This window comes from Pongo abelii, chromosome X (assembly GCF_028885655.2).
Source record: "Pongo abelii isolate AG06213 chromosome X, NHGRI_mPonAbe1-v2.0_pri, whole genome shotgun sequence".
Classification (NCBI taxonomy): Eukaryota; Metazoa; Chordata; class Mammalia; order Primates; family Hominidae; genus Pongo; species Pongo abelii.
In genome coordinates this window covers 142,124,305-142,148,643 of record NC_072008.2, presented here as the reverse complement: position 1 = coordinate 142,148,643, position 24,339 = coordinate 142,124,305, and the positions used below count along the sequence as shown (strand labels likewise).

The 24,339-nt window shown below is 41.8% G+C and overlaps 1 protein-coding gene across 3 annotated transcripts in view; it reads right to left on the bottom strand.

Moving 5' to 3' along the window:
* Positions 1 to 11,987: 11,987 nt before the first annotated feature.
* SLC9A6 (solute carrier family 9 member A6) overlaps positions 11,988 to 24,339 on the bottom strand; it is a 62,106-nt gene continuing 49,754 nt past the window's right edge. For 2 of the 3 annotated variants that reach the window (XM_054543983.2, XM_054543982.2), the window contains 2 exons: positions 19,086 to 19,191; positions 11,988 to 14,800 (listed from right to left, as the gene is read on the bottom strand). In XM_054543983.2, the coding sequence (XP_054399958.1) occupies positions 14,528 to 14,800; positions 19,086 to 19,191 (379 nt within the window). In that variant the 3' untranslated portion in view covers positions 11,988 to 14,527. 3 annotated transcript variants of the gene reach the window in all.

The following is a 24,339-nucleotide window of genomic DNA, read 5'->3' as shown; positions in this document are numbered from 1 at the left end:
TTATCTTTGGGCAGCATTTTCCTGTCTCATTTCTTATATATTTTAATTTTTTCCACAATGAACATGTATTATCTTTATAATCTGAAAACAATGTCATTAATTTCAAAAGTGCAGGTCTGCAAAAAGCTATGTGCTGTATGCTTCTGTTTATATGACATGCTGGAAAAAGCAAAACTACAGGGACAGGAAATATGTCAGTGGTTGTCAGAAGCCCAGGGTGGGGAAAGGGGTTAACTACAAATGGGCACAGGGGAAGTTTTTGGAGAGATGAACCCGATCCGTCTGTTGATTGTGGTGATAGTTACATGTCTGTGTTTTTCATTTTTCTTTTTTTTTTTTTTGAGACGGAGTTTCACTCTTGTTGCCCAGGCTGGAGTGCAATGTTGCAATCTCAGCTCACTTCTGCTCACTTCAGCTCACTCCAGCCTCCGCCTCCTGGGTTCAAGTCATTCTCCTGCCTCAGCCTCCTGAATTGTTGGGATTACAGGCTCCTGCCACCATGCCAGGCTAATGTTTTGTATTTTTAGTAGAGACGGGATTTCACCATTTTGGCCAGGCTGGTCTCGAACTCCTGGCCTCAGGGGATCCACCCGCAGTGCTGGGATTACAGGTTGAGCCACCACACCCGGCCGTCTGTGTTTTTCAAAGCTCACAGAGCTATATGCTAAAGGATAAATTTTATGGCATATAAATCATACTTCAATAAGCCAGAGGGTTTTGTTTGTTTGTTTTGAGACAGAGTCTCACTCTGTCGCCCAGGCTGGAGTGTGGTGGTGTGATGTCAGCTCACTGCAACCTCCACCTCCCAGGTTCAAGCGATTCTCCTACCTCAGCCTCCCGAGTAGCTGGGATTACAGGCATGCGCCACCAGGCCCGGCTAATTTTTGTATTTTTAGTAGAGACGGGGTCTCTCCATGTTGGCCAGGCTGGTTCCAAACTCCTGACCTCAGGTGACCTGCCCGCCTTTGCCTCCCAAAGTACTGGGATTACAGATGTGAGCCACCGTGCTTGGCCAATGAGCCAGAGTTTTTCTAAAAAGTGAGTTTAGATTATTTTTCCACTTCCATCATTTCTGGAGAATCTGATGGACCCAGGAAGATAATGAAATGTTTGAAGTGTATGATCTTAAAAAGATTACAAAAACAGACAAGGGAAATTTTCTTATTCCTGTCAGTTCTCTTAAAGTTCAGCCTTAGATGGCTGGGGCTTGAGTTTTGTTTTTTTTTGTTGTTGTTCTTTGCTCCTTTTTTTAAAGTCACTCAAGACCAGAATTTATGTGAAAGACATAGTTTTTCTTGGTATCTAATGAGGTGACTTTAGAATGATTTCAAGTATATGATTTACAACTGGAGTGCTATCTTTATGAAACATTTATATCTGTGACAACACCTAATAAAACTTTTTATTGGAAACATTGTTTGTATGGTTAGAACAGACTGTCAAACTAATCCCCCTTGGACCAGATGCATCATAAACTGATCATTTACCCTGTTGTTCTTGCCGGTATCATATTTAAATTCAATCTGATGAGGACTAGAGAAAAGGGCAAGCCGATGACATCATTTTCTTTATAAAGATTGAGGTTTTCATTTACTACAAGGGACACGATATAAAGACTATCTTAGAGTAAGAAACTACAATGCCCACAAGCTGGAAATTTCTGTCCTGAACTACCCAACTAGACACTGTTATTTGAATTCAGTCATGTCATTAAAATATTTAAGACCTGGTTTGTGCTTTATTTGATATAGAATTGGATCATTGTCTGTAAGTACAGACTCTAGATGCTGTATAATTAGAGTGGTATCTGAAGCTATCTTTTTTTTTTTTTTTTTTTTTTTTTTTGAGACGGAGTTTCACTCTTGTTGCCCAGGCTGGAGTGCAATGGCACAATCTCGGCTCACTGCAACCAACCTCCACCTCCTAGGTTCAAGCAATTCTCCCCCCTCAGCCTCCGTAGTAAGCCTGGCTAATTTTTGTATTTTTACTAGAGATGGGGTTTTGCCATGTTGGCCAGGCTGGTCTCGAACTCCTGACCTCAGGTGATCAACCTACCTTGGCCTCCCAAAGTGCTGGGATTACGGGCGTGAGCCACTGGCCTGAAGCCACCCTTTCATTTCTTCCTTAGCCTAACAACAAGAAAAAGTTCTATAATATACCAGCGTTATGGAGAGGAAGTGGCAACTGGCTCAGCACAGATAGAAGCAATGTGCCAGGTACTTTTGTTTTTAATTTACCTTGTAAGTTCTTCTGTTCATCCTTAGAAGTGACTCCAAATGCGTGGCACAGAAACTACATGCACAGATGCTGCTTGTTCAAATAAAATCAGTGGAGAAATCAGAGAAATACCAAAAATATCTAATAATAAGCTATTGATCCTGCTAAAGGGCATAATGAAAAGATGGCATGAAGTTCTCTACAAAAAAAAAATGGCCATTTTGATCTATTACATTTACAAACTAGAAATGCTGAGCTCTAAAACCACATATCTAATAAATGCTGAGCTCTAAAACCATGTATCTAATGACAAGGCTGTCTTCACCACTAGACTGTGAGCTCCTTGAAGGCTGGCAATATGCCTGATGTACCTCTGACTTTCTAGACCAGACAGAAGGAATGAGGGAAGAATTTGTAGAATCAAGTCATTGGTTTCCTACGAAACAGAGTTTGGAATCGCACTACTGACATCCCTACCAATGGGTCAGAAAGAACAGAGCTCAGCATAATGAGGGCAGAGCTGTGGGCTCCATCGTTACATAGAATAGCCAGCTTTGTCCTGGACTGCCTTTGTAGGTAAAGGGGAGGTTCTGCGTTTAATGTATGTTTTTTAGGTCAGCACATCAGTCCTACAGTTTCTGGGTGAAGAAATAAATTCCTGCCGAGGAAGGAATGTAATTGGGTTTTAACACAAGCAATTTTAGGAAAGACCTCTACGTATCAGGACCAACATAACATTTCCTAAAAAAAAAAAAAAAAAAAAAAAATACATCTCTTTGTCCATCATCTTTCTCTCAAGTTAGTTCTGAAGTGACTTTTCTCAGCCACTCCGGAGGCAATGAGGACTTCATTTTGGAAACATTGGCTGAGTGTACTAGTGACTCACACCTCTGATGAATTAATAAAAGTTGAGAAAACAAAAACCAGATGTTTCCTTCATCTTAATATAGGCCCCTAAGCTTTCTTTTTTCAGTTATACTGTCACTTGCTGATTTCCTTCTAGTGAGGCAAAGCACAATATTTTGAAAGTTTGTATCCATGCCTATTGGATGACCTCCATCCCAACAGTTGCTATTTGGTTCAAACTTCCATAAAGACAGCAGGTCAGGCACGGATTGTTTCAGCAAGCTAGTGGCACACAGTGTTTGAGAACAGCATACCAGAGTGCTTGGACACTAGATTGGATTTGCTTGATAACTCTTGCAACAGCTTCTGAGGAAAAGCAAAAAGCGAAGCAGTCTCTTAGCTTGCATGCAAACCCACACAGAACCAGAAAGAGACTGGCCAACTAGCCGTGGCTTCCTTTCCACATCCAGTATTCATTCCTTGGCCCTTGACCCTTCTGGAAAATGCTAAAAACTGTGTTTTAGAGAGCCCACAACATATATTTTCATTCTTCTGGCCAGACTGGAGGTGAATACACTGAAATCCAGAGTGACGTACATTTGAAAGTTTCCTAATAACACCACCCATCATTCCCTGAGAACTTCTGTAGCTTTCTGTCTTTCGTAAGGAGGGAAAATAATTGATTTTTTCCTCCATCCATTGTACTTTGGTTAAAGCAATTATTTTTCCCCAGACACCACCCATAGCAAAAAGTTCCAAATGTTTTTAGGTTATAATGAGAGAATGGATGGCAAACCCTGGTGTTTTTCAAACTCGTATCCTTTCCCAGCCTTTTTGTTTGGGGCCCTTAGCCCTCCTCTCCCTCCCCTCTTTTCTTAATTGGGCTCCACCTTCCCTTACCTAAGTGATCCAGAAACAAATTTAGATTTGTGCTTTGACCGCTACATGTCTCAATCTCTTGGTCCTAATAGGTATCTTCTAAAATTGTGATTCCCACCACTCCATCCACTGATTTGCCCAATCCAGGTTACTGGTAATCACTGCAACCTGCCCCCCTCACCCATTCACTACGGTTAGTCTCCAAATCGACACCAGCCAGATGTCCCCTCCTTTCGACCCCTACTGTATTTCTCTACTTAGGCCACCATTCTCTCTCACCTGACCAAGTCTTCTAACCATCATCTCTGTGTCCACTGTTACCCATCTCCAAATAATTCATCCTTTTCACCATAGCTACAGTAAGTGATCTTTCTGAAACCCCTGTATGATCATGTCTTCCATACATTGCCACTCCTGGTAACATATTGAGCATGGTGGCCTGGGAAAAATTCTTACACCAGCAAGTAATGTGAAAGTGCTAGTAAAAGCTAGGTTAGGCTGGGTGCAGTGGCTCACGCCTATAATCCCAACCCTTGGAGAGGCTGAGGCAGGTGGATTGCTTGACACCAGGAGTTTGAGACCAGACTGGACAACATAGCGAGATCTTGTCTCTATAAAAAATTTTAAAAAATAGCTGGGCTTTGTGGCATGTGCCTGTAATAACAGCTACTTGGGAGGCTGAGGTGGGAGGATCACTTGAGCACTGGAGGTTGAGGCTGCAGTGAGCCTTGATCATGGCACCGCACTCCAACCTGGGCTACAGAACAAGACCCTGTCTTATTTGTTTGTTTATTTATTGATTGATTGATTTTTGGAGATGGAGTCTCACTCTGTTGCCCAGGCTGGAGTGCGATGCCATGATCAAGGCTCACTGCAACCTCCACTTCCCAGGTTCAAGCGATTCTCCTGCCTCAGCCTCCTGAGTAGCTGGGATTATAGGCATCTGCTACCATGCCCAGCTAATTTTTGTATTTTTGGTAGAGATGGGGTTTCACCAGGTTGGTCAGGCTGGTCTCAAACTCCTGACCTCAAGTGATCTGCCCACCCCGCCCTCCCAAAAGTGCTAGGATTACAGGCATGGGCCACTGCACCAAGCCGCTGTCTCAAAAAAAAAAAAAAAAAGGCTGGGTGAGGTGGCTCACGTCTGTAATTCCAGCACTTTGGGAGGTCGAGGTGGGTGGATCACTTGAGGCCAGGAGTTCAAGACCAGCCTGGCCAACATGGCAAAACCCCTATCTCTACTAAAAATATAAAAATTAGCAGGGTGCAGTGGCACACTCCTGTAATCCCAGCTACTCGGGAGGCAGAGGCAGGAGAATCGCTTGAACCTGGGAGGCGGAGGTTGCAGTGAGCCAAGATTGTGCCACTGCACTCAAGCCTGGGCGACAGAGTGAGATTCTGTCTCAAAAAAAAAGAGCTAGGTTAATGTTAATGTCAGAGAAATGGCAGGACCTTCTCCATCCTGGCATTTGTCACCTGGACTGTTCTCCATTGTGGCTCCTATTGCACCACACCGAGGTTATCTGTATACCTGCTAGTCTCTCCCACCAGACTCTGAAGTCTGGGTCTTGTTCAGTTCAGTATCTGCAGCACTACACACAGTGCCTGGCACAGAGCAGAACTCAGAATAAAATAGCATCAGAGACAATAGTCTCTCCCTCAAAGGCAGTGGGTTAGTTTCCTATTGCTGCCATAACAAAATACTGCAAACTTAGTGGCTTAAGACAGGGGCCCCCATCCCCCAAGCCACAGACCAGTACCAGTACCATTGCTTGCATTACTGCCTGAGCTCTGCCTCCTGTCAGATCAGCAGTGGCATTAGATTCTCCTAGGAAGGCGAACCTTCTCGTGAACTGTGCATGCAAGGAATCTAGGTTGTGCGCCCATTATGAGAATCTAATACCTGATGATCTGTCACTGTCTCCCATCACCCCCAGATGGGACCGTCTAGTTGCAGGAAAACAAGCTCAGGGCTCTCACTGATTCTACGTTACGGTGAGTTGTACAATTACTTCATTATCTATCACAATGTAATAATAATAGAAATAAAGTGCACAATAAATAATGCACTTGAATCATCCCATAACCATCCCCCCTTCTCCCCCCAACAAATCTGTGGAAAAATTGTCTTCCATGAAACCAGTCCCTGGTCCCAAAAAGGTTGGGGACCGCTGGCTTAAGACAACACTCACTTGTCACCTGATGGTTCTGTAGGTCAGAAGTCTGACGAGGATCCCACTGGACTAAAATCAAGGGGACAGTGGGGCTTTGTTTGTTCTGGAGGCTCTAGGGGAGAATCTTTTTTTTTTTTTTTTTTTGCCTTTCCCAGCTTCTAGAGGCCGCCTTCCTCTATCTTCAAAGCCAGCAATCTGAGCCAGGCACAGTGGCTCATGCCTGTAATCCCAGCACTTTGGAAGGCCAAGGTGGGTGGATCTCCTGAGGTCAGGAGTTCGAGACCAGCCTGGCCAACACGGTGAAACCCCGTCTCTACTAAAAATACGAAAATGAGCTGGGCATGGTGGCATGCACCTATAGTCTCAGCTACTTGGGAGGCTGAGGCAGGAGGATCCTTGAACCCGGGAGGTGGAGGTTGCAGTGAGCCAAGATCTTGTCACTGCACTCCAGCCTGAGAGACAGAATGAGACTCCGTCTCAAAACAACAACAACAACAAAAAAAAACAAAGCCAGTAACGTAGCATCTCGCTGACCCTGCTTCTGTTATCACGTATCTTTCTCTGACCATAGCCAGGAAAGGCTCTCCCACTTTAAGGGGATTGGGCACCCCCTGAATAATCCAGGATAAACTCCCACCTCAAGGTCATCTAATTAGCAACCTTAATTCCATCAACATCCTTAATTCTCTTTGCCATGTAACTGAACATATTCACAGGTTCCAGGGATTAGGGTGTGGATATTTTGGGTAGGCCATTCTTCTGCCCACCATAGGCAGCAGCAGGTGAGGAATCTGAATTTCATTCAGCGCCCCCCTTCTAATGCTTTTCACACAATGGCAATGCTCTTACTTAATTGGCTGCATTTGTTTTTCAATTGAACCTATGATTTTGTCACCTCTGTGTTCCCAGTGCCTGGCCCAGGGCTCAGCCCAGGTGAGGTTCTCAGTGTCTATTGACTGGATGTTAGTAAGCAAAATATTGATTGACTGGAGTGTTTAAATATCAACCTTTTTGTTCCCCTCAGCAAATGAAACTTTGATTGTTGAGTTTCAAAAAAGTGTTAAAAAACCAATTTTGTAGCACAATCGGGGGTCCAATTGCCATTATCTTGCTTTCTCACACGAAACCAACTCTAAGATTGAAAAAACAGGCAACTTCTATTATCTGACAGAAGTGTTCCAGATTTTTTCTGGTGAAAAAACAGCTCACATGCTTCTTGCCTGGTCCACATGGGAACACAGCTGTATAAGAAATTCAAATGAACAGAAAAAAAAAATCATGCAATAAAGATTCGTGACTCCCAAAGCAACCAAAAATTGAATACTTCTCAAGCAATTTTTGTAGGATTTGTACTTAAACATACAGTGAACCACTTCAAAATTCCAACGAATCTGGAGAAATTAAACCTTGTTTCCAAGAAGTGCTCAGAGAGCTTTCAATACATTTTTTCATTAGTGAAAAAGAAGTGACATGCACAACTAAGCTGTGTCTCTTTAGCAGGACCCAGTGCCTACCAGACAGCAGCAAATGGAAAATGAGCCAACCTGGTATCCTACAGGGATACGGAGGACAGGAGTCCTCTCCTCAGGCTGCAACTGCAGTACAGGTTCATGGTAAAGGAAAGGGTTCTTGGCCGGGGGCGGTGGCTCACGCCTGTAATCCCAGCACTTTGGGAGGCCGAGGCAGGTGGATCACCTGAGGTCAGGAGTTCAAGACCGGCATGGCCAACATGGTGAAACTCTGTCTCTACTAAAAATAAAAAATTAGCCTGGTGTGGTGGCACATGCCTGTAGTCCCAGCTACTCGAGAGGCTGAGGCAGGAGAATTGCTGGAACCCAGGAGGTGGAGGTTGCAGTGATCCTCTGTCTCAAAAAAAAAAAAAAAAAAGGAAAGGGTTCTTTCTCTGGGCAGAATTGGCCAGAACTTGTCAGGTCTCATGGAGTTCAGGCTCCAGCCATGACAGCCCCAACTAAGCCAGTTCTCAGAATTCAGTGTTTACCGTGGCAACCACTTGGGGCACCTCCAAATTGCTAAACTGGAGATTCCAAAGAAAAGCAGCCCAAAGTAGCTGCATGGTCTGCAAAGACTTTTCCATATTTTATTCAAATAGCACCTCATCAGCAAACCTTACAAATATTCAAACTCGGTTTCGACAGTCTTCTGAATCCCAGTCAAGACATTTCAATGTACATCACTTCATCTGATCCCCCCGCAATAGGCCCGGGAGTGACTTGGGGCTGGAACCAGTATCCAGTACCTACCACAGTGCTTGGCACATGGTAATAGCTCAGCGAACTGCCATCATTTTATAAAGGACGAGACAGGCTCCGGCAGGTTGAAGTGGCTTCCTAAAAGTGCCTAGTGGGAGGCGGGGCTAGGACTCAGGCCTCCTGACTGTTACCCTCTTGCTTCCTTATTCCACCATCCTGGACTTCAAAATCCAGCTCCATAAAGGTCAGGAGAGCAGTTCACTCCTTTTCAACAAACATGCGCTGAGCATCTACCCCAAACCAGACCTTTTCACCACTCTTCCACTGTTCTCTGCCTGGCTGGCTCTTTCAGGTCTTGGTTTTAATGTTACCCCTTAAGCAAGACCTCCTGAATGCCCCTCCTACACCCACCCTGCCTCCTCACACCCATCACCCTCTATCTCATTTCCTATTTGTCACTTACCCAACTTGAATGATTTTGTCCGTATGTTGATTTACGATCTGCCTTCCCCGACTGGAATGTAAGCTCTACGAGGGCAGGGCACTATTGGCCCAGACTTTCTGTGGACAGTCCACCCACTGTAAGATGAGCACGTGAGGAAGCCACAGAAACAAAGCCAGTGTGCGCTTGGGTGCGTTCATAAAGGAATAATGGACTTCTGGAAGATGTCCTGAAGACAGAAAGGGAATGGGGTTGTTTTGCATGGGGACAGAAGGACTCAGGGAAAACATACCAGCTCCTTTCAAATGTCTGAAGGCGGCAACACAAAAGCAGGGAGTGAACTCGCCCTAAGAGATCCAGTGGGACAGAGGCGAGGGAGAGGATGCTGCAGGGGCAGATTTTGGTTCAAGATGCTCCTTGCTATGCTTATGTAATTGTTGGATACTTACTGTCTTCCCCACTAACCTGTAAGTGCCGCAAGGGTGGCCTGTGTCTATGGTATTTCTCACTGTATGTAAACAGGATAGCACAGCATGTGGTGTGTTTGTCACTCAATAATGTTTTGACTGAATAAAGGTCGGGTGGAATATCAATGTTCGCTCTGCCTGGAATGATCCTTGTCCTCACCCTGCTTCACATGGCTGACCCTTGATTTACTCGAGGTCTAAATGTCACTTTATCAGGACAATCTTCCCCAGTCCCCTTACCGCCAGATTACAGTACCCTCTCATACTGTCCTGCATTTTTTTTTTTTTTTTTTTTTTTTTTTGAGACAGGCTCTCGCCCTGTTGCCCAGCCTGGAATGCAGTGGTATGATCACAGCTCACTGTCGCTTTGACTTCCTGGGTCCAAGCAATCCACCTTCCTCAACCTCCTGGGTTGAGTGTCTGAGACTACAGGTGCACACCATCACATCCAGCTAGCACTTACATTTTTTTTTTTTTTGACGGAGTCTTGCTCTGTCACCAGGCTGGAGTGCAGTGGCATAATCTCGGCTCACTGCAACCTCTGCCTCCCGGGTTCAAGCGATTCTCCTGCCTCAGCCTCCCGAGTAGCTGGGACTACAGGCGCACACCACCATGCCCAGCTAATTTTTGTATTTTTAGCAGAGACCAGGTTTCACCATGTTGGCCAGGATGGTCTCAATCTCTTGACCTCGTGATCCACCCACCTTGGCCTCCCAAAATGCTGGGATTACAGGCATGAGCCACCGCGCATAGCCACGATTCTTTTATTTGTTGATTGCTTAAGATAGATATTGGCTGGGTGCGGTGGTTCATGCCTGTAATCCCAGCACTTTGGGAGGCCGAGGCGGGTGGATCGCCTGAGGTCAGGAGTTTGAGACCAGTCTAGCCAAAGTCGTGAAACCCCGTCTCTACTAAAAATACAAAAATTAGCCTGGCATGGTGGCCGGCATCTGTAATCCCAGCTACCTGGGGGGCTGAAGCAGGAGAATCGCTTGAATCTGGGAGGCAGAGGTTGCAGTTAGCCGAGAACATACCATTGCACTCCAGCCTGGGCGACAAGAGCGAACGAGCGAAACTCTGTCTCAAAACAAACAAACAAAAAACCAAAACCAAAACAAAACAAACAAAAAAACAAGATATCCCCCCTGCTAGAAGGCAAGAAGGTAATCAGTCTTTCCTGCATGAATGATTCCTAAGAACCCCATGAGATTGCTACATCTCCCATAGAATACTCTCCATGAGAGCTGGAACTGTTTAGTTATTTGCTGCTATCTCTACTGTGTGTGGCACAAAGTAAGCACTCAGATATTTCTTGAATGAATTAACTTTACAGCTGAGAAAACTAAAAGGCTCAGTGAAGTAAGTGGTCAACATTACACAATAAGCACGCAGCAGAGCCTGGGTTTGAACCCAGGTCTGTGTCACTCCAGAGCCTGGGCTTTTTCTACTATGCTTAACTGTGGGGACGCAAAGTCATTGTTCAGGACTGCAAACTCTGCTATAAAATCTGGGCCCCTTGGTGATAATGTTGGGAGGTAGAGCATGAAGAAATGCTGCTAGGCAGGCTGGTTGCCCATGGGCCCAACAAGACACTGGAGGGCCCTTTGCTATGAATGCGAGGACCCTCCCAACCAGGGAATGCCAACAAGACAGCCAAGAACACAGCAGCAAGTGGAGGGACAGAGCTGAGACTTCATGCCTTAGCCTGGCCTGATGACAAGCAGGTCGGGGGCAGCAGGCTAGAAAGCAATTCTGCGATTCCCTTCATCCTTCTGGTTACAATCAGGATGAATCAGCAGAGCCTGCCTTTGGGGCCAGCAGAGTAGTAAGCATCTGGGCTCTGGAGTCAGACTTGACTTGAGTCCTGACTCTGCCACTTACTCGCTGTGTGACTTCTCTGCACCTCAGTTTCATCTGTATACTGAGGATGATAGAACGTGCCCTCAATGCATGACTAAATTAAAATATAGATTTTAAAATGCCTTGTATACACATGACCAGTACCTAAGAAGGGCTCAAAAATGAGAACTATTATTATCATTTCCAATTTATTTTCAAGCCTCACACTACATCATCTGTGTGGCGAACGTCCTGTCGGGGACTCTCATCTCATTATACTCCTGCATTGGGTCAGGTTAACAACTGTACCTGCTCAGACCTAATGTAGGGTTTTGTGTAGTGAATTAGAAAACATGGGTTCCTTCAAGAAAAGAGCCTGTTGTGTGTGGACCATCCCCCACCAATGTCTCTCACTGGGCCATAAACAAGGAAGCTGGAGTGGATGACAACAAAACACAACAGACAGTGTGGTTGGTGCCATTGCTGGACTAGACAAACTTGCAGTCAGCAAACTCTAGCCTATAAAACTTCTCATGCACAGAGAGACGTGTCTTTAACTTGGAAGGAGGACTATTTGTATTTGTGTGATCATGCTTTTAGCCAAACTTGGAACTGCCTTCCCGCCTAACTGGATATACTTGGAACTGCCTTCCCGCCTAACTGGATATACTTGGAACTGCCTTCCCGCCTAACTGGATATACTTGGAACTGCCTTCCCACCTAACTGGATATAGAATTCTCTTTCCCCATACCAGCATTTTTATAACATTATCCATTACTAAGCTAACAGGCTACAAATCAATGTAACAGAATTTGACAGCTTTGAGTCATATTTCCTAAAGAGTCCAATTGTGACCATAAGCAAATACATCCACCCTTACACATAAGCACCAAAAATTTGCCACCCCATAAGTTAAGTTCTGTTAGGTTTCCATTTGTTTATTTGAAAACATTAGTCTTCCCGTTTTCCAGTAGGTATATAGGTAGAAAAATAAATGAAGTCAGCACTCTTTACGTCTCACTAGAATAAACTGTGACTCAAATACTGTGAGTGGTTATTTGCAAGGCTATAACTTTTTTAATGACAGATTTTCCTAAAAGAAACCACTATAACATCTGTCCAAGTACTCCAGAGAAAACAAAAAATACATAAAGATTAAAAGTCTATTACTTTAACAGCACATTGCCAAACACAGACAACTAGGATAAATGCCAAGAAACCTTAAAAAATAACTTTAAAAGATGCAACGTTCAAGCCATTCAAACGCGTAGGTTCCACAAACAACAGGAAAACAAGTCCAAGAGCATTTCTACTTGTGCATGATGGTAACTCAGACTGTACTTCATCAAAGTTCATTCAGGTGTTTCATAGGCGTCTGAGCAGAGTTTGTTTTTTCTTCCTTGCTTGGAGATGTGTACACAGATTAGAGGAGTGGAAAGTCTTCCAGATGCTGATGTAAGCACAGCAGGCTTGGTTCCCCTTGATAAAGTATGAAGGCAGATTTAGTTGACTCAAGCTTTATCAGTTTCCCTAGTGAAAAGTCTTATGCATGCTGAAATAGACGAGTTACTGAATTTGTCATGCGAAATATTTACATAAAGTGAGGTCAGTAACCCGACAGAATAAAAAAAGTAGTTGTTAAATTATTGTATAACCTTTTATAACTTGAATAACTTTGTGGGTAAATGACACTGACGTTCAAACTCCTCAAACATACATTAACAAGAAACTATTTACTGTGTGAAGAGGCACACATCATGTAAAACATACACTTCATGGGAGGGATTCCTGCATAGCAGGAAAGTCACTACCACTACATAACAAATGGCTATGCCAACGGTCAAAGCTGCCACGAAAGGGTACAACATTAGAATTCCCTTAAAATCTCAAGGAGTGTTTGCAATAGCACAGATGCCTTTTGGAGAGTAAGTACATGTTTTGTTCAGAAGGGTATTTTTCACTGGAAAATCTGAACATCATGTAAATAAACCAATGTTTTAACTGGGTAGGATTTAAGGCAATGCTACTCAGACCTGAGGGAAAAAAAATCCAGAAAAGTTTGTTTTCCTTCTGAATCATGAACAGGTCCAAATCAACATCAAAAAGCATTCTTCCAAGCATTCAATGCACCTTTAGGTATTATCAGCATTACAAAATAGAATCTACTTTCATACTCCAAATATGAAATGAGAAATTGTTCTGTGCTCTTCCTTGAAAACTGTAAAAAAAAATGCATGGCAGCTTAGGTAATTAATATTAAAAAGTACCATGAAAATGAAGACTACTACACCTGCTGCACACAAAGGAGCCACCTTGCTGCAATCAATGCTCCAGAATATTCAATTTCTCTTATGACTGACTTTGGTGCAGTGTGGAACGATCGTGGGTTCATAAATTAACTGTTGACATTAACTACAGACTAACAAATGATGATTAGACACAGTAAGTTCAAAAATTTTACATGTTGCTCCTGTTTGGCTGCTAAAGAGCAGCAATTTAAATCGATATAAAAACTTCTGACGACAAAGCTTGCTATACAGATAAAGTACATAATCAAAAATTAAGCAGCAATTAAATTTCTTATTTAAACTTATCTGGTATAGAATATTTACACATTTGGGAAGAGAGATCTCTGAAACCACCATTCTCTTTACTCGCCTCTTGCTCTCTGCCCACCCCAGCCCCTCCAAATCTAAATCAAGTGCCCTGAACTATATACACCTGTACTTTGGCTAAGCCGGCTAGATGTGACTCCTTCTACGGTCTTGGTCTGGAAGAAAAGACATAAAGTCTCAGAAGTCATTTGCAGCCTTCTTTTCTGAACAACAGTGTACTGTAGTCAATGAATCTGTGCTTTCACAGCAAGTGGGGGAAAAGGGTCCCCACACTTCACTCCCCAACCTGAATGGGGCAAGATCAAATGCCATCAGCTCGTTGCACCACAACAGGCCACCAGAGAAACGGGAAAGAAAACGGTCAGGACAAAGGCAGCAGCTATCAACAAAAGTTTCCCAACAAAGGAACCTCTCCTCCCTAGGTTCCCAAGGAAATAACACTCCCTCCTCACTCTCCCTCCCCTAGCACACAAAAAAATTAATTCACATCATGAGAACTTGGTACTCTGGTTAAGTGTCAGGTAAGTTTAAGAAAGAGAAAATCTGTCACGTTTTATACTTTAACTGAGACATAAAACTAACAGAACACACAACATCACTGTGAAAGTAACTTCCTAAAACAGATCCAGTCTACAGAGTGCAACCAGGAAAACTTAAAGGAATATAGTTTGTTCACAATCTGCCGTGTACAGGATATTTATATTCTTTCTACGCCATATAAATAGCATTTATATAGCTTACACATTCAGAGACATGCACTGGGACTTTTAGGTAGTACAAATTTCTTCACAATCACATGTGCAAATTTTACAAATCACTAAGTGAGTATTAGTAAGCTTAGGCTGGACCGTGTCTCGTATTATCTAACAAATTTAGCGGGGGTTCAGAATCATCCATTGGAAGAACCAGGCGTGTTCCTCGAATGACCAGTTCATGGTCCCCAAATGCAAGCTCCCGATCCAAGGCATCTTCAGAACTGTTTCCCATAAATCTCCTTGGGGCGCTGGATGTGGCCGGTTCAGTGTTCACAGTAGAATCTCCATATGTCAAACTGATGTCACCATCATTGAGAATAAGATCAGAATCATCATCTTTCAACTGTTCCTGGTTCTAAATGCAAATAAAGTAAGATTTAAGAATTGTTGAGGAGTTCAAGAGACATTTCCAATAGGAGTATTTTCGAGGATTCCCCATTTAAAACCCTTAAGTGGTAGCCCACTGCCCTCAGGATAAAGTCTAAAGTCCATACCTTGGTTTAAAATACAGCATGACTTGGCCTCCTTAGTTCCTCTCCTGCTACAATCTGCCCCTCCCACACCAAAGGCCCCATTGTCTGCCAACCAGACTGAAGCGTGACAGCTGCCCAGACTCCTTGTGCTTTCTCTTACCTTCAGGTCCTTCTATATGACCCCTCTTTCCCTTCACATGACTAACATCCTTTTATCACTGTTGTTCTGAAGTCTTCCTTGAGCTTCTAGGACTAGGTTAGCTGTCCTTCCTGTGTGCTTTCGTGGCATCCTATACTTGGCCCTCTCCCTGTAGTGGCACTTACCCTTGAGCTATAACTGTGTGTGTATCGATCTGCCCTCAAGAGGCTTAGAGTCTAGTGTGTGGCGGGAGCAGACCGATTCACATGTGATGAAGACACAGGGTAAATGCTACGTAGTCCAACCACCTAATACAGTTTGGGGTACAGAGAAACATATCAAGCCCTCACTGCAGCTCCATAAGCTTTGGTTCTCATGGAAATATTACGACCAAAATAGTATACTTAAATAAGGTTCTACAAAAGGGAAAAGTATCAGGAATACATAGTCCCATTTTGGCAAATAAAAAATGTGTGTATAGAAAAGTCTTTTCTTCTTTATGTTTCTGTATTATCTGAAATTTTATTATAATGAGTACATATTACTTTTAAAAAACAGAACAAGTCATTTTTTCTAAATGACTTTAAAGAGAAAGGATCATTCTAAATATTCACATTGATCTAGCATAAAACAGTCTGTCATTGATGCTCCTTGAGGGAAGTATATTCTCCAGCTTTCTAAATCCCATGTCTGTTTGAAAATTTTGAATTTGTCTAAGACCATCAAATAGACTGAGAAGACTTTTAGACAAAATCTGAAAAGGAATTTAATCTGCTGTTGCTAGAAATTCCCCTAAATACTTAAAGACCAAAAAAAGTGTGAACTGAAAAATAAACGGCTGGGTATGGATGGCACATGTCTACTGTCCTAGCTACTGGAGAGGCTAAGGCAGGAGGACTGCTTGAGCCCAGACGTTTGAGGCCAACCTGGGCAACACAGCCAGAACCCATCTCAAAAACAAACAAACAAACTCATATCCACCAACCAGCCCAAATCCCTTCCTGTCTAATCTAGTTAGGACAGTAAGTCTATCTAACCAGTATCTATCACTTAATTCAGCAATACTCACAAGCTCTGTGGCTCCTTCACAGGTCCACAGGGGCTCTTCAGCACCTTCTAATATCTTTATTAAGTTTGAGGTTTGGGGCAATATCTATCAAATTTTAAAATGCACTTGCCTTTTGACCCATGGATTTTACCTTTAAAATCTATTCTATATACTTTCACATAGTTAGGTAAGTTTATATGTAAAAGAATATTCACTATAAGTATTGTTTATAATAGCAAAAAAGGAAATGACTGAAATGTCTATCCATAAGAGACTGAATACATGAATTTTGCTATAGCTATGAAATGGAATAGTAAGTAGCCATGAAAAGAGAAGGTAAGACATCTAACATACTCACATATAAAGGTATCCATGATGTGTCAGTAATTAAAAAAAAAAAGCAAGTAATGGGACAATATGCCTATTATAATCCCATTTGTGTAAAACAATAACAAAGCCATATATACACCTATTCATTTACAATAAAATATATCAGGAAGTATCCACAGTGAGCCTATAATAAAGCCTGCCTCGAGGACTGCAGGTAGGAGGAAGGCAACTTTGATTTTTCATTTTGTACATTTCATACTGTACGGATATTTGGCCATGAGCTTGCTAGTTTTATAACTAAAAATAGCAGTTAACAAAGATAATATAAAAAATTACATCTGGGCCAGGTGCAGTGGCTCGTGCCTGTAATCCCAGCACTTTGGGAGGCCAAGGTGAGTGGATCACTTGAGGCCAGGAGTTCAAGACCAGCCTGGCTGACATGGCAAAACCTCGTCTCTACTAAAAAATACAGAAAAATGAGCTGGGTGTGGTGGTGCACACCTGTAATCCCAGCTACTTGGGAGGTTGAGGCATTAAGAATCGCTTGAACCAGAGACGTGGAAATTGCAGTGAGCCAAGATCCCACCACTGCACTCCAGCCTGGGTGACAGAGCGAGACTCTGTCTAAAAAAAAAAAAAATTAAGTGTGATGGTTGTTATGGGTTAAATTGTGTCCCGCCCCCCCATCCCCCGCCAAAAGATGTTGAAGTCCTAACCCCCAGCACCTGTGAATGTAACCTTGTTTGGAAATAGGGTCTTGTTTGGAAATAAGGTAGGCCCTGATTCAATATGACTGGTGTCCTTATGAATAGGAGAAATTTGGACACGGAGGTAGGCATGCACACAGGTGAGAACCCCATGTGAAGATGAAAGTAGAGATACATAGTGATGCATCTATAAGTCAAGGAAGGTCCAAGATCGCCAGGAAGCCACCAGGAGTTAGAAGAGAGGCCTGGAGCAGATTCTCCCTCACAGCCTAGAAGGAACTGACCCGGCCAACAACTTGACTTTGGATTTTAGCCTCCAGAAATAAGAGATGATAAGTTTCTATTGTTTAAGCCATTCGGTTTTTGGGACTTTGTTACAGCTGCTCTAGGGAGCCTGTTGTGTTTCGCTACATTCCAAGGACACAGGGTTGTTGTGGACCTCTTCTGGCTTTTGGTGACAGCGAGTGGGTCTCTGGAGTCCAAGAGCCAAGCTTCACTGCCTGAACCAACAGAGCTGGCTGACTTCTCTGCACAGTTATGTGGGTTAACATGGCATGGTGGAAATAGAGACAATGTTTGAGAGGGGAGCCTGGGCAATGTGGAAGGGAGAGGAGGGGCAACATGGGGTGTGTGCCCCATCTCACAGGCACAGTCTGTCAGAAACATGCACTGACACGACATAACACAAAGGCGTAGGATGCTCCTCCCTGGCCCAGATGCCACCCGTACTCTGCCTACTCTCTCCTGTCCATTTCTTATACAATCTGGTTTCACATGAGGTTCACTCACAGGGAATGGGGGCAGGGGGAGGGAGGTGTGTGTGGTGCATGTCTACACAGCTTCACTACAGCTTCCCCTCTCAAGGTTCTGCGTGTTGCATCTAAGTAGTCAAAACTGGTGGGCTTTGTTAACAGGGGAGCCTATATGATGTCATAGATTATTTCTGAAAGCTTGGTTTAGAATGGAAGGCTTTTTTTCTTTTCTTTTTTTTTTTTTTTTTTTTTTGATATGGAGTCTCACTCTGTCACCCAGGCTGGAGTGCAGTGGCACGATCTCTGCTCACTACAACCTCCACCTACCCAATTCAAGCAATTCTCCTGCCTCAGCCTCCTGAGTAGCTGGGATTACAGGTGTATGTCACTGTGCCCAGCTAATTTTTGTAATTTTGGTAGAGACTGGGTTTCGCCATGTTGACCAGTCTGGTCTTGAACGCCTGACCTCAGATGATCTGCCACCTCGGCCTCCCAAAGTGCTGGGATTACAGGCATGAGCCACCACGCCTGGCCAGAATGGAAGGTTTTTTAAAAAGAACTTGAAAAATAAAAACGTGCACATTTAAAAACAAAGGCCAGCTAGCATTTCTGTTATTTTTTTCTTAGTAGCAGTATTTATCAAATTACCAATCACGTTTTGGTAGCTAAGGAAAAAATATGGAATTCAGATTCTATCTAGATATGCTCATGCGTCCCAGAAATGTGGAACAGAGACAGATAGCTTTCCCAAACATCCAAAGGTTGGCAGGTGTGAAATAATAGACCATCTGTTGCACTTTAGGGATGTCAAAATTGTTTTAAAATCCTCTCAATGTAACTGAGACAACCCTCATTTGTGGATGAAAGCATACACATTTAGTGCTGAGCTCAGGACACATACTGCAAAGAAATGAAAGCCAGCAGGGAAACAGAACTATTTACTAAAATCACCCACAGTAAGATGAGGCACGATTCTATATCTGTTTTCAAATGCTGTTTCAAAGGCTGTGAATTATATTTATAGGTTTCAGTGTATTTTCTGGTTGAGCAAAATATGCTTAATTCTCTCTCATGGAATTTATACCTCAAAGGCAGAAAACCAAACCAAAATAAAATAAAACCAGTGACTCATCCACAGAGCAGATAAATTTAACTTACTGAAGAATTTAGTTTTGGATAAAACCAACTTACTTCGTAAGCCTGGGGGCTGGTGAGGCACCTGGCGATGGGTCCACAGCAGGCAGGGAGTGTTGTTGTCAGCGGAGGCCCGCTGTGAGTCAGCAGAGGCTTCAGATAGCTGCGGTGGTTAAGGAAAAGCTGTGGTCCTTTCTTTACAAATTTAAAAGAGCAACTCGTTTGATAATAATCACCATCACAGTATAGCAACCACTTCGGAGGACAGCAAAGGGCTTTCACATCTATGGTCTCATTTCCTCCTCACATGATGGCAGTGAAACAGCAAAGGGGTATTTTATCGTCTCCACTTCACAGATATGGAAACTGAGGCTCAGAGAGGTCAATGACCTGCTTAAAGCTACAAAATGAGGTAAATGGGGACCAATCTGCTAGCTCAAATTGGTCTGAATTTCAAATCTTGTGCCCTTTCCACTACATCACATTGCTTTTCTGATTTTACTAAAACCAAAAGGAACATCACTGTAAATTGAGCACTAAAGGAGATAAGGGAGAAAGTAAACAATGTTAATGGCCAGAGAGGAAATTAAATGTTCCAGTAGAACATAGTAATAAAATGGTTTTCATCATTTATTGTGAATTCAGCTGGCCTCTTGCATGCCATAAGTTGAAACTGCAGTATCAGACTGTTTACTTAGGAAGCTATAAGAAGGAAAGGCAAGTCAAATCTCAAGACATTTTTAAAAACTATGTATCATGAGGCCCTTTATCATAGGCCCTCATTTCAGTATTCATTTATTTGCCAAAAAATAAAAATAGACATGAGAATATATGACACTCAGAAGAAAAAAGAGGGAATCACAAGAAAAAGGAGAAAAGGATACAGACACACAAATTCCCCACTTTATTTATTTATTCATTTATTTATTTTTTTGAGACAGAGTGTCGCTCTGTCACCCAGGCTAGAGTGCAGTGGGTGATCATAGGAGGTACATGCCACAATGCCCAACTAATTTTTTTTTTATTTGATTTTTGCAAAGACAGGGTCTCGCTATGTTGCTAGGGCTGGTCTTGAACTGAGCCTGCCTCAAGCAATCCTCCCACCTCAGCCTCCCAAAGTGTTGGGTTTACAGGCATGAGCCTCCATGCCCTCCCTCCTCATTTTCTAAAATGAGACCCTAAGGTGGTTCTCAATTAAAAATGAGAAAGAGAAAATTTCATGAATCCTCATATTAATAAATTCTAAGTAAAGATTAAAACACTGTATATAAACACGCTTTATAAAACATCCGGCCAAATACAAAGCTACTAAAAAACTGGACGGATGAATTCTACTAGTATTTTGAGTAAAGAAATGACCAGGTCTTCATCTTCTGGTACTGAGTGGGTAGTACTGAGGCTAACAAGTCTTGATGTTTGACTCTACAAGAAAAAATTCCTTAGAAAAAAAAAACTCGCCAGATGTTGACAAATGGTTTTAAAAAAAGAAAAAAAAAAAAAAGAAAAGAAAACCTAGATAGTCCTGTATTTATTAATGAAATTAAAAACTTTCTCCTACAGAAAGCTCCAGGCTCAAATGGCTTCACTGGTAAAACTTTCCCAACATTAAAAAAAATAATAGTAACACTAATCTTATCACTCCTTCAGAGAACAGAAAATGAAGGAATACTTCCCAATTCATTTTATGATGCCAGCTTAATCTTGTTATAGAAACCTGACAAGGACACTATAAGAAAAAATCACAAGCCAATATTGTTCATAAAAATAGACACAAAAATCAGATGCAAAATATTAGCAAATTAAATCCAGAGATATACACAAAGGATAACACACCATGACCAAGTGGAATTTGTTCCAGCAATGCAAGACTAGTTTAACATTTGAACAATCAATCAATGAAAATCAAAATAACAGATTAAAGAAGAAAAATATAAACACATGATCATCTCGATGCAGAAAAAGCATCTGATACTAAAAATTCTCAGCAGACAAAAACTCATGATAAAAACTCTCAGCAGACTAGAAAGAAAAGAGAATGCTCTTAACCTGCTAAAGGATATATCCAAAAACGTATAGCTAACATCGTACTTAATGGTGAAATATTGAAAAATTTCCCTCTGAGGTCAGGAATAAGATAAGAACGTCCTGTATCATCACTTATATTCAGCATTGCACTGAAGAAGTCCCCTAAAAAAGCCGATGTAAAAAGACACAAAAAAGAAATACAGGGATTGGAAAAGAAAAAAAAATTACTCATAGATCATTTAATTATGTATATAGAAGACCAAAAAGTATCTATTAGAAATCCTAAGTGAACTTAGCAAGATTGCTGGACCCAAGGTCCATATATAAAATCAAATTTTAGGCTGGGCATAGTGGCTCACGCCTGTAATCCCAGCACTTTGGGAGGCCGAGGCAGGCAGATCACGAGGTCAGGAGATCGAGACCATCCTGGCAAACATGGTGAAACCCCATCTCTACTAAAAATACAAAAAATTAGCTGGGCATGGTGACAGGCGCCTGTAGTCTCAGCTACTTGGGAGGCTGAGGCAGAAGAATCACTTGAACCCGGGAGGCAGAGGTTGCAGTGAGCCGAGATTGCGCCACTGCACTCCAGCCTGGGCGACAGAGCGAGACTCTGTCTCAATAAATAAATAAATAAATAAATAAATAAATAAATAAATATCCAATTTTCTATCTATATATTTACATCAAACTAGTATAAAACAGAATAAATACCGTTTGCAATAGGATCAAAAACATCAAATACTTGGGAATAAATCTAACGAAAATGTACAAGAGCTGTGTACTGAAAAGTACAAATCATTAATGAGAGAAATTTTAAAAGACCTAAATGAGTGAAGCAATATGCTGTGTTTATGATATGGAAGTCTCAATATTGTTATGATATCATTTCTCTCCAAATTCATTTATGGATTCAATACAAACCCAATAAACTTGCCAGCAGTTGTGTGTGTGTGTGTGTGTGTGCACGTGCACATGTGTGTAAACTGACAAGCTGTTTCTAAAATTTAAAGGAAAACGCAAAGCACCCAAAATAGCCAAGGCTACACTGGAGAAGAACAAAGCCAGATTTTAATTACTCTACTGGATAGCAAGACTTATTATAAAGTACAGTAATAAAAAGGGTGTGGTATTGATATAAAAATAGAGAACCAGGATTAAAAAAGAGAGTCCAGAAACTTATCCCCACTTATACAGCCAAGTGATTTACAACAAAGATTGTCCTGCAATTCAGTGGGGTAAGGATGATATTTTTCAATAAATGGTGCTGCATCAACTGGATACGCATATGGAAAAAAGTAGATCTTGACCCACTATCTCTCACCATGCACAAAAATGAATTTGTGATGGATCAAAGACTTAAATGTGATAGTTAAAGCAATCACACTTCTAGAAGAAAACAGGAAAATATCTTCACGACCTTGGGATATGGAAGATTTCTTAAGACACAGAAAATACTAACCACAAAAGCTGAATAAAATGGACTTCTAGCCTGGGCAACAAAGTGAGACCCTGTCTGTATAAAAAACTTTTAAAAACTAGCTGGGTATGGTGCCAGGCACCTGTAGTCCTAGCTACTCAGGAGGCTGAAGCAGGAGGATCACCTGAGCCCAGGAGGTTGGGGCTACAGTGAACTACGATTGCACCACTGCACTCCAGCCTGGGTGAGAGAGTGGGAACTTATCTTAAAAATAAACAAAATATAATAGACTTCATTAAATTGAAGAACTTCTACTCCTTAAATACAGGATTAATAAAATGAAAAGGCAAGCTACAGACTGAGAAAAAATACAATAATCAACAACAAAAAACCCAATTCAGGAATATAGAGAGAACTATAAATCAATGAGAGAAAAAAACAACTCAGTTAAACAATGGACGAAAGACTTAGACTTCACAAAAGAGGATATCTAAATGGTCAAAAAACAAGAAAAGACGCTCAGCGTCTCTGGTCATCAGAGAAATGCAAATTAAACCATATGAGGTATCACTACACACCCATCAAAATGGCTAAAATTTAAAAGGCTGAAAAATAGAACTCCCTTAATTTGCTGATGGAAATAATCATAAATTCACCAAGTTGGTTAAAACCAATTAAACTGGTTGCAATCACTGTGGAAAACTGGTTGGTTGGCAATGTCTGTTTTAAAGCTAAACAGGCCAGGCAAGTGGCTCACTCCTATAATTCCAGCACTTTGGGAGGCTGAGGTGGGTGGATCACTTGAGTCCCGGAGTTCAAGGCCAGCCTGGGAAACATGGTGAAACCCTGTCTCTACATTGAGAAAAAAAAAAATAGCTGGGCGTGATGACATGCACCAGGAGTCCCAGCTACCCAGGAGGCTGAGCTTAGAGGATCACTTGAGCCTGGGAGGCAGAGGTTGCAGTGAGCCAAGATTGTGCCACTGCATTCCAGCCTGGGTGACAGAGCCAGACACTACTTCAAAAAAAAAAAAAAAAAAAAAAAAAAAAAAAAAAAAAAAAAAAAACCATGTTAAACATATACTTGTCCTAAATTCCACTCCTTGCACTCCTTGGTATATACCCAAGAGAAATGAGTGCTTGTGTCCACCAAAAGATATATATTCATTCAGGTTTTTGTAATAGCCAAAGCTAGAAACAACCCAAATATTTATTAACAGTAGACTGGTTAAAAACAAAAATCCTGTAGTATATTCCTACTACAGAGCTCTGCCCTACTACAGCAATAAAAAAAGAATGAATTGCTGTTACATGAAACAATAGGGATAAATTACACAGATGTCAAGTGAAAGAAGCAAGACAGAAACAAACACCTAATATATGAATCCATATATACAAAGATCAAAATCAGGTAAAACTAACCCATGTTGATGAAAGTCAGAATCATGGTTACCCCTTTGTGGAGGGGGATAGAGAATGTTCATTTATATCTTTGTATGGGTGGGAGGCACACAGTTGTTGACACGGGTTGAAATTCATTAAGCTGTACACTTAAGATTCTTGTACTTTATTGTATTCAAGTTATATCTCAATTATAACAAATCATTTGCCTACACAAATGAACTGAAATCTAAAATAATGAATATTTAATTATATCAGGGCACTAGGTATTAAAATGATCAGGTCTTCATTGAGTAGGACTTAATAGGGCAGTACTGAGTCAAACAAGCCTTGGTGTTCACTTCCATAAAATATACAGAAGAATAAGCTATTATTCTACACTTTCTCAACATTAGGATCATTGGCCTATTTTATATATTATGCAGAAAATGTACAAACTATTTTATGCAGAAAACTCACTAAAAAA